General features: G+C 40.6%; 1 protein-coding gene across 1 annotated transcript in view; it reads right to left on the reverse strand.

The window, feature by feature from the left end:
• Window positions 1-14,415, reverse strand: part of EDIL3 (EGF like repeats and discoidin domains 3) — a 392,377-nt gene that overhangs the window by 75,879 nt on the left and 302,083 nt on the right. The window contains exons 7-9 of the mRNA XM_073344422.1: window positions 12,926-13,081; window positions 11,507-11,651; window positions 800-984 (exon numbers count right to left, since the gene is read on the reverse strand). Coding sequence (XP_073200523.1) covers window positions 800-984; window positions 11,507-11,651; window positions 12,926-13,081 — 486 coding nt within the window. The remainder of the gene's footprint in view (window positions 1-799; window positions 985-11,506; window positions 11,652-12,925; window positions 13,082-14,415) is intronic.

Raw genomic sequence — 14,415 nt, forward strand, 5'->3', positions numbered from 1 at the left:
CAGGGGGTTAGTAGCACACTTCCAGTGCTATTGAGGTTTCATGCTGAGAATTTCATTCCAAACTGGCAGTTGTCTCAAAACACTGCAACATACAACAGTTCAAAAAAGTAAATGTCACAATGACTGGTCAAATAGGCTTCCATGTGCTGATTTGTTGCTATCTTTCCCATTAGCCTACCAGTAATGTCTACAAATCACTTTTCAGACTGAAAACAACCTTTGTGAACAGCTTCATAATGAATTCATGTGTTGAATCAATCTTACTAGATTCAAAAGTGTTGGGGGAAGGTAATTTTGAATAGTTTCAAATAGACTAAGGTAACTCCTAGGAGCCAAAGCTGCTCACCTTATGCAAAAGTTCAAGTAAATGGACTTTGTCCCAGGGAGTTTTGCAAGGGCTGGGGGATAGAATCTCTCTCAACAGGCAGTCAAGCATCCAGTACAGTAATTCCATAGCCGCTGTTCAATTCCATTAGCTGTAGTAATACTCATGGCTGCTAGGCGCCTCATGAATAGGTGGAGGGGAAGATTAGGTTCATTAAATTTGGATACCCACCCTCACCATGCCTTTCTGCATGTTGGCACATATTGAACAACAATGAAGTAGTGCACCCAAGTTTGAGCTCTCTGGAGCCTTATCTCCCATGTGCAGATCTAGATAGATTCCACTACTGTTGTTCCCTACATACCCAGGTGAGAAAAGCAAGATTTGATGCTAAATCAACAAAACTTTCCTGTACAAGAAACATATAGAACATAGACAGACACTAAGAACATTAGTGAAACAGTGAAACTTTACCTGCAACCACTGTGACTGATCACTATGACCTGAAGTCCAGGCATTCACTTTGCCTTGCTTGTCTAGCCGGGCTTTCCTAGGTTCCCAAGTGAACATGTCCATGTTGAGTGTTCTGAAGATGCTGGAGGCAGTAATCTGATAGTCCTGTATATGCCCTGATTTCATCCCCAGAGGTTCAGAGCAACCTGAAAAAGTGAAAAGGAATCCATGAGACTATTTACTTCACTACAGTACCTTTTAGGATTTTTTTTTTTTTTTGGTAGTATAACCTGCGTTAGTGGGTATGATAAGAAAGGGAGCCAAGCTTGTTGCCAGATAGATGAGATATGGGGAAAAGTGCAGTGTGCTCACCTTGCCAATAAAGGAGTCTTATGATTAGGTGAACCCTAGGGATGGATGGCTGACTAAGTCAACAGGGGGAAGGGAGGATGGACCTGCCTGAGGGAGTGTGAGTGATCTCCTGTCTGTCTCTTCCTGCCTGGGGAGGTTACCTATTTTGCCCCGAAGGGGTCTGCCAAACTACTCTGGGAGAGAGCAACTTCACTTAGAAACACTGAGGAGGCCCGATCCACCATTAGGACTTTTTTTTTTTACTGTAACATCTATTGCTGCAGCAAACAGGCTACCCACTGGGTGAATAGGCACCCTCATCACCTTGCCGCAACCTCCAGGCCTGCCACAACTCATTAAGATACAAGGGTTCCTCCACATTATGACACCCACTAGTGTGGAATAAACTCGTGAATCAAGGAAACCCACCCTGACTACTTGTGGGTCATAGAGTGTTCAGTTCAGATCAATCTTCCCCTTCCCTTTATATGCTTCCTTTATATTTCCCCGGTAAATAAAATGTACCTTGATGGTTGCTTCATCTGTTATGGAGGTGTCAGAAGAGTATGTATGAGGTATCAGGCTAGGCATAGGGAGAAGTACTGGGTCAGCGATAGTCAAAACCAGATAGGGAGCTAAGGCTGGGCTCCTGACTACCTTAAACAATGGGGTGGAGGCACCATCAGTTAGTAGCTAAGAACCCAGAACACTGAAACCCACTCCAGCGAAAGCAGAGTAATACTGGGTAAAGACTCTTGTTGATGACTAACCGCCCTTAGAGGTACCTAGACCCATAAACCATCTTACAGAGGGAAAAAAAAGAAAGCAGTTCTCACAGAAAGGGCCCTAATCAGGAACCTCTTTGGGGGAAATTGCAATCAAACCAAAAATTGGCAATGCAAGGCATTTTATTATAACACATGTTGAAAGAATGGAAAACAAGATAGAGAACTCAAAATATTTTCTAAGACATTTACAGAGTAAAGAAAAAAAGGTGATTTTTTCCCCCAGTCCTTCTCACTAGTCTCAGCCTCATGTATATACATGATTTCCTATCCAGCACATAACCATTGTTTCCTTTAATTTATTCTACTCTACTCTTATACCATGTCTCATTGTAGTGGTGTCTTAACACCAAGGAAGTGTAATTCTGCAAAATACATATTTCTTTCTTAATGCTACTAGTGCTAAGGAAAATTCCTTGAGTACTAATCACATCTGTACTTTTTCATAACTTGATATCTTGCCAAAAAACACATACCAGCAGCAAGGTGTAGACTATAGATATTATAGCTGGGAGGGGGTGTAGCTTCCTCTGGAGAACTAAGCAGGGATTGTCTGCTAAAATCAGGTGGCCATATCCCACATGATTTACTGTGACTGCAGATGAGGATGGACATTGATGGATATTGGTCCTTCCTCTCCTCTCCTCTTTTAGGTTTCTAAGATAAAATTTAACAAGTAATTCCAAACAGACATGATGCTGTGCAATGAATTATGAGGGGTTTATTCACTGGGCAGAGGCAGGGTGCATTTGGATCTACTAGGAGAAAGAAGAGGTTGGAGCAGAGTCAAGGACAATAAGAAGTTTTTTAAAATGTATTAGGAACAACAAAAAATCCTGACAATGGTATTGGTCCATTACTGGATGGAAATGGTAGAATTATCAATAATAATGCAGAAAAGGCAGAAGTATTCAATGAATATTTCTGTTCTGTATTTGGGAGAAAAACACATGATATAATCTCATCATATGGTGATGACAACACCCTTTCCATTCCACTATCTCTGGAGGATGTTAAACAGAAGCTAGTTAGGCATTTCTAATTCAGAGGGTCCAGACAACTAGATTCCAAAAGTTTTAAAAGAGCCATCTGAGGAGATCATGGGCTGTTAATGCTGATTTTCAGTAAATGTTGGAGCACTGAGGAATTCCAGAAGAGTGGAAGAAAGCTAGTATTATGCCAATGTTTAAAAAGGATAAACAGGATGACATGGGTAATTATAGGCCTGGCAGCCTGACATCGATCCCAGGCAAGATAATGGAGTGATTGACACAGGATTTGATTAATAAAGAATTAAAAAAGGGTAATGAAATTAATGCCAATCAACACGGATTTATGAAAAACAGATCCTGTAAAACTAGCCTGATATTTTTTTTTGTGATGATATTACAAGTTTGGTTGATAAAGGTAATAGTGTTGATGTAATATCTTAGACTTTTCTAATGCATTTGACTTGGTACCACACAATATTTTGATGAAAAAGTTAAAATATGGAATGAACATGGCATACATTAGGTGGATTAAAAATTGGCTCACAGATAGATCTCAAAATGTAATTGCAAATGGGGAATCATCACTGCGTGGATGTGCTTCCAGTGGGGTATGAGGATCAGTTCTTGGCCCTACGGTATTTAAATTTTTTTTTGTATCAATGACTGGAAATAAAACACCAAATCATTACTGATAAAGTCTGTAGATGACACAAATTGGGGGAGTGGCAAATAATGAAGGGGACAGATCACTGATTCAGAGCTATCTGGATCACTTGGTCAACTAGCCACAAGCAAACAATAAGGGCTTTAATAAGACTAAATGTATACATCTAGGAATAAACAATGTAGACCAAATACAGAATGGGGACTCTACCCTGGGTAGCAGTGATGATGAAAAAGATTTGGGGGTCATGATGAACGATCAGCTGAACATAGCTCCCAAGGTGAAGTTGTGGCCAAAAGAGCAATCCTGGAATGCATAAACAGAGGAATCTCAAGTAGGAGTGGAGATGTTATATTAGATATTAGGAAAAAAACTTTTTCACTAGGAGGGTGGTGAAACACTGGAATGTGTTACCTAGGGAGGTGGTGGAATCTCCCTCCTTAGAAGTTTTTAAGGTCAGGCTTGACATAGCTCTGGCTGGGATGATTTAGTTGGGGATTGGTCCTGCTTTGAGCTGGGGGTTGGACTAGATGACCTCCTGAGGTCCCTTCCAACCCTGATATTCTATGATTCTATGTTATTTGACCTCTATATTTGGCACTTGTGCAACCAGTGCTGAAATATTGTGTCCAGTTCTGGTGTTCACAATTGAAGCAGCATGCTGATAAATTGGAGCAGGTTCAGAGAAGAGCCACAAGAATGATTAAAGGTTTAGAAAACATGCCTTATAGTGACAGAATTAGAGAGCTCCATCTATTTAGCTTAACTGAGAGAAGTGAAGGAGTCAAAGTACCTACATAGGGAACAAATATGTAATAATGGGCTCTTCAGTCTAGTAGAGAATGAAACAATGTGATCCAATGGCTGGAAGTTGAAGCTAGATAGATTCTGACTGGAAATAAAAAAAAAAGTTTTGACAGTGAGGCTAATTAACCATTGGTATAATTTACTAAGAACTGTGGTGGATTCTTCACCATTGACAATTTTTAAATCAATCTTGCAAGTTTTTTGAAAAGATATAATCTAGGAATTACTTTGGGGGAATTCTATGGCCTGTGTTAGACAGGAAGACAAACTAGATGAACACAATGGTGTCTTCTGATCTATGGAGGTCATGGCAGCAGAACTCCCATACGATGGCAGCACAGTAACAAGAAAACAGAGGCCTAGAAGAGGCAGATGGCCTGTGTGGGCTCTTGTGATAAAAATGAATAAGGAAAAGGTAGGGTATGTGGCTGGCTAGGAGAATGGCTAAGGTTTTGTCTACCCTGCAATCAGAAGTATGATTGCAGCACATGTAGACATACCTGAGCTAGCTTTGATCTAGCTAGCTTGAGTATCGATAGCAGTGAAGGGGCTGCCGGAAATGCCGTACAAGCTCATCTAGGACCCAGCGCTGCCACCCATGCCATGCTGCCACAGTTGGCACAGCTGCCACCCATGCCATGTAATTCTCAGATTGGGCGGATGTACATGCGCTGGCTGTGCTCAAGCTAGTGTGCAAAAAACAGAAGTGTAGCCACGGTGGTATGATGCAAAAAGAAAAGGAGTACTTGTGGCACCTTAGAGACTAACCAATTTATTTGAGCATGAGCTTTCATGAGCTACAGCTCACTTCAGGCAAGTTGCCCAAGAAAACGCTGTCAGAGGGCTTGTTTTCACTACCACGCTACATCAGCATAGTGAGAGTGGGAGGGAGTGATATATAGGTCTTGACCAGAGTTAGAAATGAGAGAGATTCATACATTGGTTTAGAAAGGCAGTTTGTGTATTATTCAGTATCAAAGTATCACTACTGGATTACTAGGGCTGTCCTCAATGGTAGCAGATGACAGAACGAGGAGTAATGGTCTCAAGTTGCAGTGGGGGAGGTTTAGATTGGATATTAGGAAAAACTTTTTCACTAAGAGGGTGGTGAAACACTGGAACGCGTTACCTAGGGAGGTGGTAGAATCTCCTTGCTTAGAGGTTTTTAAGGTCAGGCTTGACAAAGCCCTGGCTGGGATGATTTAAATGGGAATTGGTCCTGCTTCGAGCAGGGGGTTGGACTAGATGACCTTCAGGGGTCCCTTCCAACCCTGATATTCTATGATTCTATGATTCCTGAAGAGTGCTTCATCTGAAGAAGGGGTGGTGTGAAGAGGAAGGGGAAAGTGCCTGACAAACAAAAATGGGCTGTCAAAACAGTTTCGGCCAGCGTTGAAAAACAATATATCACAGAAAATGAAACCATCAATTGCATTCATCTACTTTTCCTACTTTGCACCCACCCTTGTACATGCTTGTGCACCTACGTAATTTTACACTTTTTCTTTCCACCTCCAAAAGTTAGAGGGAAGAAGAGGATATCACAAATCTTAAACTGCTTGCAGAAAGAGAGGCAGAGGTACTAAGCCAGGAGATAACATTATATGCATACAGGAATAGGGACAACAAATTATTGCTATATCAAAGAAAACTACATCCATTATAGATCACATATTTAATTGAATAATTACAGAAAAAAACAAAACAACCCCCTCCCCCCGCCCAACACACTAATGTAATTTCTGATGTTCGGGCTTTGAACAAGGGTGCAAAGGAGACTCCTTCAATACTTTGTATGTACAAAAAACTTTTTATTTAAAACAAATGGTGTGAGGGAGTATTATAATACTCATGATTATAAAGACAGGATAGGAAAGTATGGAAAAGAAATGGTGATGGCTAGGACATACGTGGAGGAAAGACCCAAATAACATAACAAGGGAAGTGTTGGACTGGAACCCCCGGGATAAAGTGCAATGAGGTAGACTAAGGTTAAGACAGAAATGCATACTAGAATTGGAACTGAAAGCTCTCAGAATGACAAGGCAAGAAGCCAAGATGGCACTAGGAGACTGATAAAGATGTAAGGCAGTGGTGAAGGCCCTATGTTCTGCATGGAACAGAGAGGCATAGAAGAGAGAGTGAGAGAGAGAGCGTGAGTGTGCATGCCTGGTGAGAATACAGTTCTTTGCCAAGTGACCACAGAGTGTGGGGAGTTGTGGGATAAACATTTAGGAGGATAATTCAGGGTTTTAAGATTGAGATCATAGAATCATAGAATCTCAGGGTTGGAAGGGACCCCAGAAGGTCATCTAGTCCAACCCCCTGCTCGAAGCAGGACCAATTCCCAGTTAAATCATCCCAGCCAGGGCTTTGTCAAGCCTGACCTTAAAAACCTCTAAGGAAGGAGATTCTACCACCTCCCTAGGTAATGCATTCCAGTGTTTCACCACCCTCTTAGTGAAAAAGTTTTTCCTAATATCCAATCTAAACCTCCCCCACTGCAACTTGAGACCATTACTCCTCGTTCTCTCATCTGCTACCACTGAGAACAGTCTAGAGCCATCCTCTTTGGAACCCCCTTTCAGGTAGTTGAAAGCAGCTATCAAATCCCCCCTCATTCTTCTCTTCTGCAGGCTAAACAATCCCAGCTCCCTCAGCCTCTCCTCATAAGTCATGTGTTCTAGACCGCTAATCATTTTTGTTGCCCTTCACTGGACTCTCTCCAATTTATCCACATGCTTCTTGTAGTGTGGGGCCCAAAACTGGACACAGTACTCCAGATGAGGCCTCACCAATGTCGAATAGAGGGGAACGATCACGTCCCTCGATCTGCTCGCTATGCCCCTACTTATACATCCCAAAATGCCATTGGCCTTCTTGGCAACAAGGGCACACTGCTGACTCATATCCAGCTTCTCGTCCACTGTCACCCCTAGGTCCTTTTCCGCAGAACTGCTGCCTAGCCATTCGGCCCCTAGTCTGTAGCTGTGCATTGGGTTCTTTCGTCCTAAGTGCAGGACCCTGCACTTATCCTTATTGAACCTCATCAGATTTCTTTTGGCCCAATCCTCCAATTTGTCTAGAGATAATCCATGCTCGGGTGTAGACATGCTCTCTGTGGTCTTTGGTTGTAGCATAACAACTTGTCTGTCAGTTTGCCCGTGTCCTCTACATACCCTCAACTCCCATTGACTTCAACAGTGCTTAGCACCTCCCAAGAGGCACTCAGCATCTCATATAACTGTGCAAGAGCTCAGAAGTAATCAGTGCCAAAGCTAGATATTTGCATGCAAGAGTTCCCATCACCTAGGCTTGTGCTCAAATTACTATGTTTGACTTGCCTTACATTAGAGTTTGTGAAGGAGTGGTAAGAGCAGAGCAAGACAATTATTTTAATACAAAGATTATGTTCTGTCTTGATTGCCATATCTATCTATTGGTGAACAAAAAAAAGATTTTAAAACTCTGCTTATGAAAAATAACAGACTGCTTGGGTATATGAAAATACACATTGCCTATAATTCTCACTTTCAATCTGCCCATTTGAGAAATCAAACAGGTGATCTGTAAATCCAAGAATGCAATGCCAGTCAAACAAAAGTGATGGGCAGGTTCTGCTTCCCTTCTTCACATTGAGTAGTACAGTACCTTACTCTACAGAAGGACACGTGAATACTAACGGGACCACTTTGTGAATAAGGTACTACTCCACATGAGCAAGGTTGGCAGAATCTAGCTCTAAGTGCAGAAAGTTGCAGGAAAAAAAAAGCCAGGGAAAGAAATAAATGTTCATTTTATAGTTGGCTGGTTGCACAGGAATAGAAAGTGCTTGTTGGCATATAAAATTCACTTATAGCCCTGCTTAGATAGGACTATTGTGCTTAAAGTTAGCCCTGGGCCTAAGTATACTGCTGAATTGGGGCCTTCGAAAGGTCCATCTTTTGATCTTGCTACACTTTCTTTAATTAGAAAGGTTTCATTAAAAAAAAAGGGGGGGGATCAGTTCTGAAACCCCCAGACCTCTAAGAGTGCATCTCAACCTAAGATAAACCACCTGGAATTATATGCATTAGTCTGTCTTTAGGTGTAATTGTACTTGGCTTTCCACTGAGACGGAGTTGTTCTGATGAGCCCAGACTGTGACAACAGTGCTGAGGAATGGTGACCTTGAAACTGAGATGAGACCACTGAAATGAAATCACTTTAGTAGCTTTCACAGTTCTTTGAGCAAAACAATTCCTGGTCATTCTGGCAAGGACTTATTCTAAATTGTGGTTCCAGAAATGGAAAACGTAGAAAGAAAAATCTAATACACTAAAGCACCTAAAACAGGATTTTCTATTTACTTTCAAATCTATCTGTATTGGAAAGGGCTACAGTGAGATTAATGCATTAACTTTTAATTTCTGAATCTGATTTTGATGTCACTAGAGGACCAAGAATTATTTGACTCAGACTGTTGTGATATATCATTTGGGAACTGGATGACTATTGTTTATACAGTAAAACAGGAAGCCAGGTAAAATCATCCCAAAATGAATTTACTGTAGCAATCCCTGTGGTGAAATGTTGATCTCTTTTGACAGATAAAGAATTCACACGCTAGAGAGCGGATAAGGGGTCAAGCATTACATTTATGTGTTGTAACCTTTGCTACAACAAACCTTGAGAGGGTTTATATTGGCTCACTAGTTCATTTACTTTTGCTCCAAGACACAATCACAGTTTCTGTAGGAAAGCCACAAAACAAATCTAAATCAAATCAAACTTCATCAAAAGCAACCAGGCACAATGCATTTTATTTTGCTTTGAAAGTTCTTCAGCTGCAGCTTACTGACCTCTTGCAATTTCGAGCTTGTTATACAGTGCCTGTCCAGCATAGTCTAGTAGATAGGGCACTGAACAGGAAGGCAGGACTTGGAGACCTGTGTCCAGTTCTCAGCTCTGCCATTGACCTGCTATGTAACCCTGGAGAAGTCACTTGACTTTTGTATCTGTTGTCCCTCCTACCCTTTGTCTGGCTTGTCCAGTCAGGCTGTAAGCTGTGGGTGGGGAGCACAGACTGTCCCTTGGTATGTGTTTGTACGGTGCCTAGCACAATTTTGATTGGTACTTCGAGGTGCTAATGTAAATAAATAATTATAGAATCAAAGAAATGAAGAGCTGAAAGGGACCTCTGGTCATCTAATACAGCCCCCTGCACACAGGCAGGACCAAATATACTTAGATCATCCCTTACAGGTGCATGTCTAACCTGTTCTTAAAAATCTCCAATGATGGGCATTTTACAACCTCGCTTGGAAACCTGTTCCAGTGCTATTCTATTCATAATTAGAAAGTTTTGCTTAATAGTTAACCTAAATCTTCCCTGCTTCAGATTAAGCGGACCATTTCTTGTTCTACTTTCAGGGGACATGGAGAACAATTGATCACCATCCTCTTTATGACAGGTTTCAGAGTAACAGTTGTGTTAGTCTGTCTTTGCAAAAAGAAAAGGAGTACTTGTGGCACCTTAGAGACTAACCAATTTATTTGAGCATGAGCTTTCGTGAGCTACAGCTCACTTATAACAGCCCTTATCATATTCCATCTCAATCTTTTTTTTTTCTCAAGACTAAACATAGAATCAAAGAATATCAGGGTTGGAAGGGACCTCAGGAGGTCATCTAGTCCAACCCCCTGCTCAACATGTCTAGTTGTTTTAACCTTTCTTCATAGATCAGGTTTTTAAAAACTTTTATCATTTTCATTGCTGTCCTCTGGATTCTCTCAAACTTATCCTCATGTTTCCTAAAGTGTGGTTCCCAGAACTTGACACAATACTCCAACTGGGCCACACCACTGCCAAGTAGAGTGGGACAATTACCTCCCACTCTTACATACACCCTAAAATGATATTAGTCTTTTTCACAACTGCATCATATTATTGACTAATTCCACATGTGATCTATTATAACCCACAATTCCTTTTCAGCAGTACTACCACCTAGCCAGCTATTCCCCATTTTGTAGTTGGGTATTTGTTTTTTTTCTTCAAGTATAATACTTTGCACTTGTCTTTATTGGATTTCATTTTGTTGATGTAGTTCCAATTTGTCAAGGTCATTTTGAAATCTAATCCTGTCCTCTGGAGTGCTAGCAACCCCTACCAGCCTGGTGTCATCCACCAATTCTATATTCTTTACTCCATTATCCAAGTAATTAATGAAAATGTTGAATAGTACTGGACCCAGGACAGACCTCTGCAGGATCCCACCAGACATGTCCCCCCAGTTTGAAAGCAAACCATTGATAGCTACATTGTGAGTACAGCCTTTCAGTCAATTTTGCAACTGCCTTATAGTCATTTCATCTATATCACAGTTCCCTAATATGCTTATGAGACGGTCATGTGGGACTGTGTCAGAAGACTTACTAAAATCAAGATACATGATGTCAACGGCTCCCCCCCATCCACTAGGGCAGTAATCCTGTCAAAGAAAGAATTTAGGTTGGTTTGGCATTACTTGTTCTTCACAAATTAGCGTTGGCCATTCCTTATAACCCTATTATCCTCTACATGCTTACAAATTGATTGTTTAATAATTTATTCCAGGTATCAAAGCTAGACTGACTGGTCTATAATTCCCTGGGTCTTTTTTGTTCATAGTTGCTATGTTTGCCCTTCTCCAGTCCTCTGGGATCTCACCTTTCCTTCAGAAGTTCTCACACATAATAGCTAACAGTTCAGAGACTGTTTCAGGTAGTTCCTTAAGTATCCTAGGGTAATTTCATCACACCCTGCTGACTTGAATACATCTAACATATTTAAATATTCTTTATTTAACCTGATCATTCCCTATCTTGACTTGAATTCTATTCCTGTGTTTATTTTTAGTTTTGTTAAGCATTTGGTCACTACTTACCTTTTTAGTGATGACTGAAGCAAAATAGGCATTAAATACCTCAGCCTTCTGTATCCATTTCAAGTAACAAATAATTTAATGTCAATGTGTACAAAAATATATACCCTATTCTAAATATAAAGAAATAAATTCAACCATGCTGTAACGTCACAGATGTCAATGGAATTATACTAGGAATGAATATTCTAAACTACAGGACAATAGGTTTTATGCTAACTCACCTGATAATTCACAGCCAAGAAGTTCCATTCTCAAAGTACAGTGTCTTCTGCAAACCTGAGGATATAGCCGGATGTATTGTGATTTTATTGGAGGCGTGAAAGAATTGGCATAGGGAGTGTTGTTGTCCACATTGCCATGGAACACCTGTGACAACAACAACAAAAATCATCACACATTTCAAATAGTACAAGGATGACAACTGGATCCTTACTTTATCTTCATGGACCCATATATCTAGGGTGACCAGATGTCCCATTTTTAAAGGGACAGTCCCGTTTTTGGGACTTTTTCTTATATAGGCGCCTATTGCCCCCCTACCTAGTTTTTTCACAGTTGCTATCTGGTCACCCTAATATATATCCGCTTCCTTTTCTAGTCTTCATATCCTGTTTGTCATGATATTCCACATTTAGAGGCTTCTCCTTCATCTATGCTGCCTAATTTGGCCGGATTCAGCATGGTATTTGAGCATAACTTGAAGCATGTGGGTATTTCTATTTGTTGACTTTAGTAGAACTACTCTACAAGTAGTACTCATGCTTAAGGTAAGGCATGTGTTTAAGAATCTTGCTGAATTGGGACCTCTCTCTCTCTCATGATCCAGCTACTAATACACTAAAAACACATCTTCCCTTCAACTTGTGTATTAAAATGTCCCTGTTCATTTTAGTCTGCAATTATTAACACTGATTCAAACTTACTTCTCCCTCCCTTATTTAAGAACTGATCCAACTTCCACTGAAGTCAGCTGGAGAGATTCCATTGACTGCAATGGGATTCAACTCAGGCCCTTAAAGGATTTTTCTATTCTCTCTTCATTGTAATTAGATACTCTTACACTTTGCTTCCCCACCTCATTACAGTCTTTTCAACGCAGCATTCCCTCTGCCTACATGACAGAAACTGTATCCAATTCTGTGAAGTGCCTTACTTCTATCCTACCTCTCACAGTAAAGCATTCTGTGCTGGTTTGTATAAAAATAAATTCTAACTAAATTGTAAACATTTTTTTTTACAGGAAGATACCATTTTTGCAATGCAGACATGAACATTGGTGAACAGGTTCTATGGCATCAAGGGTTAAATCAATCCGCCAATGTACTAAAACGAAATTGAAAACAGAGTCATGAGTAATTACTGGTAAACTAATTAAAATGAAAATCAGTTAAGTGTAATAAACAGGATTATTCTAGCCTGGGGACACAGTGTTTATAGAACCATCAATTAAAGAGTAAGAAAGTCTTAGCTGACATAAAGTGGAAATGTATTGCTATGTTTTCCAGAAAAAATAATAAGGCAACACACATAAAAGTGCTTTCTCTGTTAGACAATTAGACTCATCTACTGGAGATACCTTTTGATTTCAGAAGTCAGATATACCTTGGGATTTCATTCACACACAGGTGACTCAGTCTTACCATATCTTCATTGGTGCCTTTTACTTTGTATGTCACCCATGACTTCCCATCATTACTGTATGCAATTTTATAAGATTTTATATATTCTGGGCTTCCAATCCTCTTGGCACCTTGGGTTATAACTCCAGTGAGTCTCATCTTCCTTTGCAGGTTTATCTGTAATAACAATACAATATAATTGGTAACCAGAGTTCCTATAATGACACTAAATTTTTGTTCTGACTCGAACAAAAAAAACCCCAGTGATTCGTTCTGTAGCATTTTGATTGATTGTCTCTTCATTTCATTTGATCACACATGTGAAAAAACAATACTTTTGCCCCAAAAGCTACATACTGTATTATTTGTATATGTGTTGCAATGGGTCCACAGCTAAGATTTCATCTTCAATTCCATTAGAAGGCTGATTTTGACCCCCCACTCTAATATCACAAGAATCTTCATTGCATGGTCCTCTGTCAGAGTAAAATTTTTCTGGAAAGTCTGACGCAAAACAGAATAGGCATTTCCAACATACGGGTGTTCTAAAAGAAAAAAATCAGTGTTTTGACCTTTCAAAAAGGGTTTTTTAATGGGTTTGATCATTCCCTGCTTGAAAATGGATTGATCTAAGAGTGGAATCCTGGCCCCACGGAAATCAATAGCCAAGCTCCCACTGATGTCAGTGGGGCCAAGATTTTACCTTCCCAATTTATTTTTCTGAGTTGACCTTATGACCACAAACAAATTGATTAGGAAGTTTGGAGAGTTACCCAAATAACCTGAACTCTGCCTCACACATTCATCCAAAAATACATGAACACCAGGAGTCAATTATGTTCACAAACCAGACAGTTGACCTTGTCATCACTTCAATAATTATGAAAATTCATGGGTGAGCAATAGCAACTGAACTACCTTACTCTTGTTGAAGACTGTTGAGATCATTACGGGCTGCTATGACATTTAAACCAAGCTGTATCTTTACAAATGTAAGTGTTGCCATACTGTGACACGCTGGGTCACAGAGTGGATGTGCAAGACAGGGAAGAGTGCGGAATAATCAGCTGGGGAAGTGTAGCCAATACATTAATCTGGTAATGGGCTTTACTTCCTCAAAAGGGAGCCTTCCCTTCCCCACCTCCGTCAGACAGTGGGGCTGTCTCAGTGCACCCCCATTGAAATGGGAGGACAGCAACTGTTCTGGTATGTGCTCCCACAGGAGTATTGGGTGAAACAGCCAGAACATGTCCCTGCTGCTGAGCTTCTTCACTCCCTCACTTCACAACAATGTGGCCACAGTCTGGCCCTAAGTAGTATCTGGGTCTATAGACCTATTAATGGCAGGACATAAAATTAAGACACTTGCACTCCTGGATGTGCAGGGTGGCAGGAGTCACATTTAGAGACTATAGATGCCAGCTGAAAGCGGCAGAAGCAGCCAAAGCAAGGACTGCACTGCATTGGTGGGAAGGGAGAAATGGGTCCCATCCCTTCCCCCAATACTCTCT

This window comes from Lepidochelys kempii, chromosome 5 (assembly GCF_965140265.1).
Source record: "Lepidochelys kempii isolate rLepKem1 chromosome 5, rLepKem1.hap2, whole genome shotgun sequence".
Taxonomy (NCBI): domain Eukaryota; kingdom Metazoa; phylum Chordata; order Testudines; family Cheloniidae; genus Lepidochelys; species Lepidochelys kempii.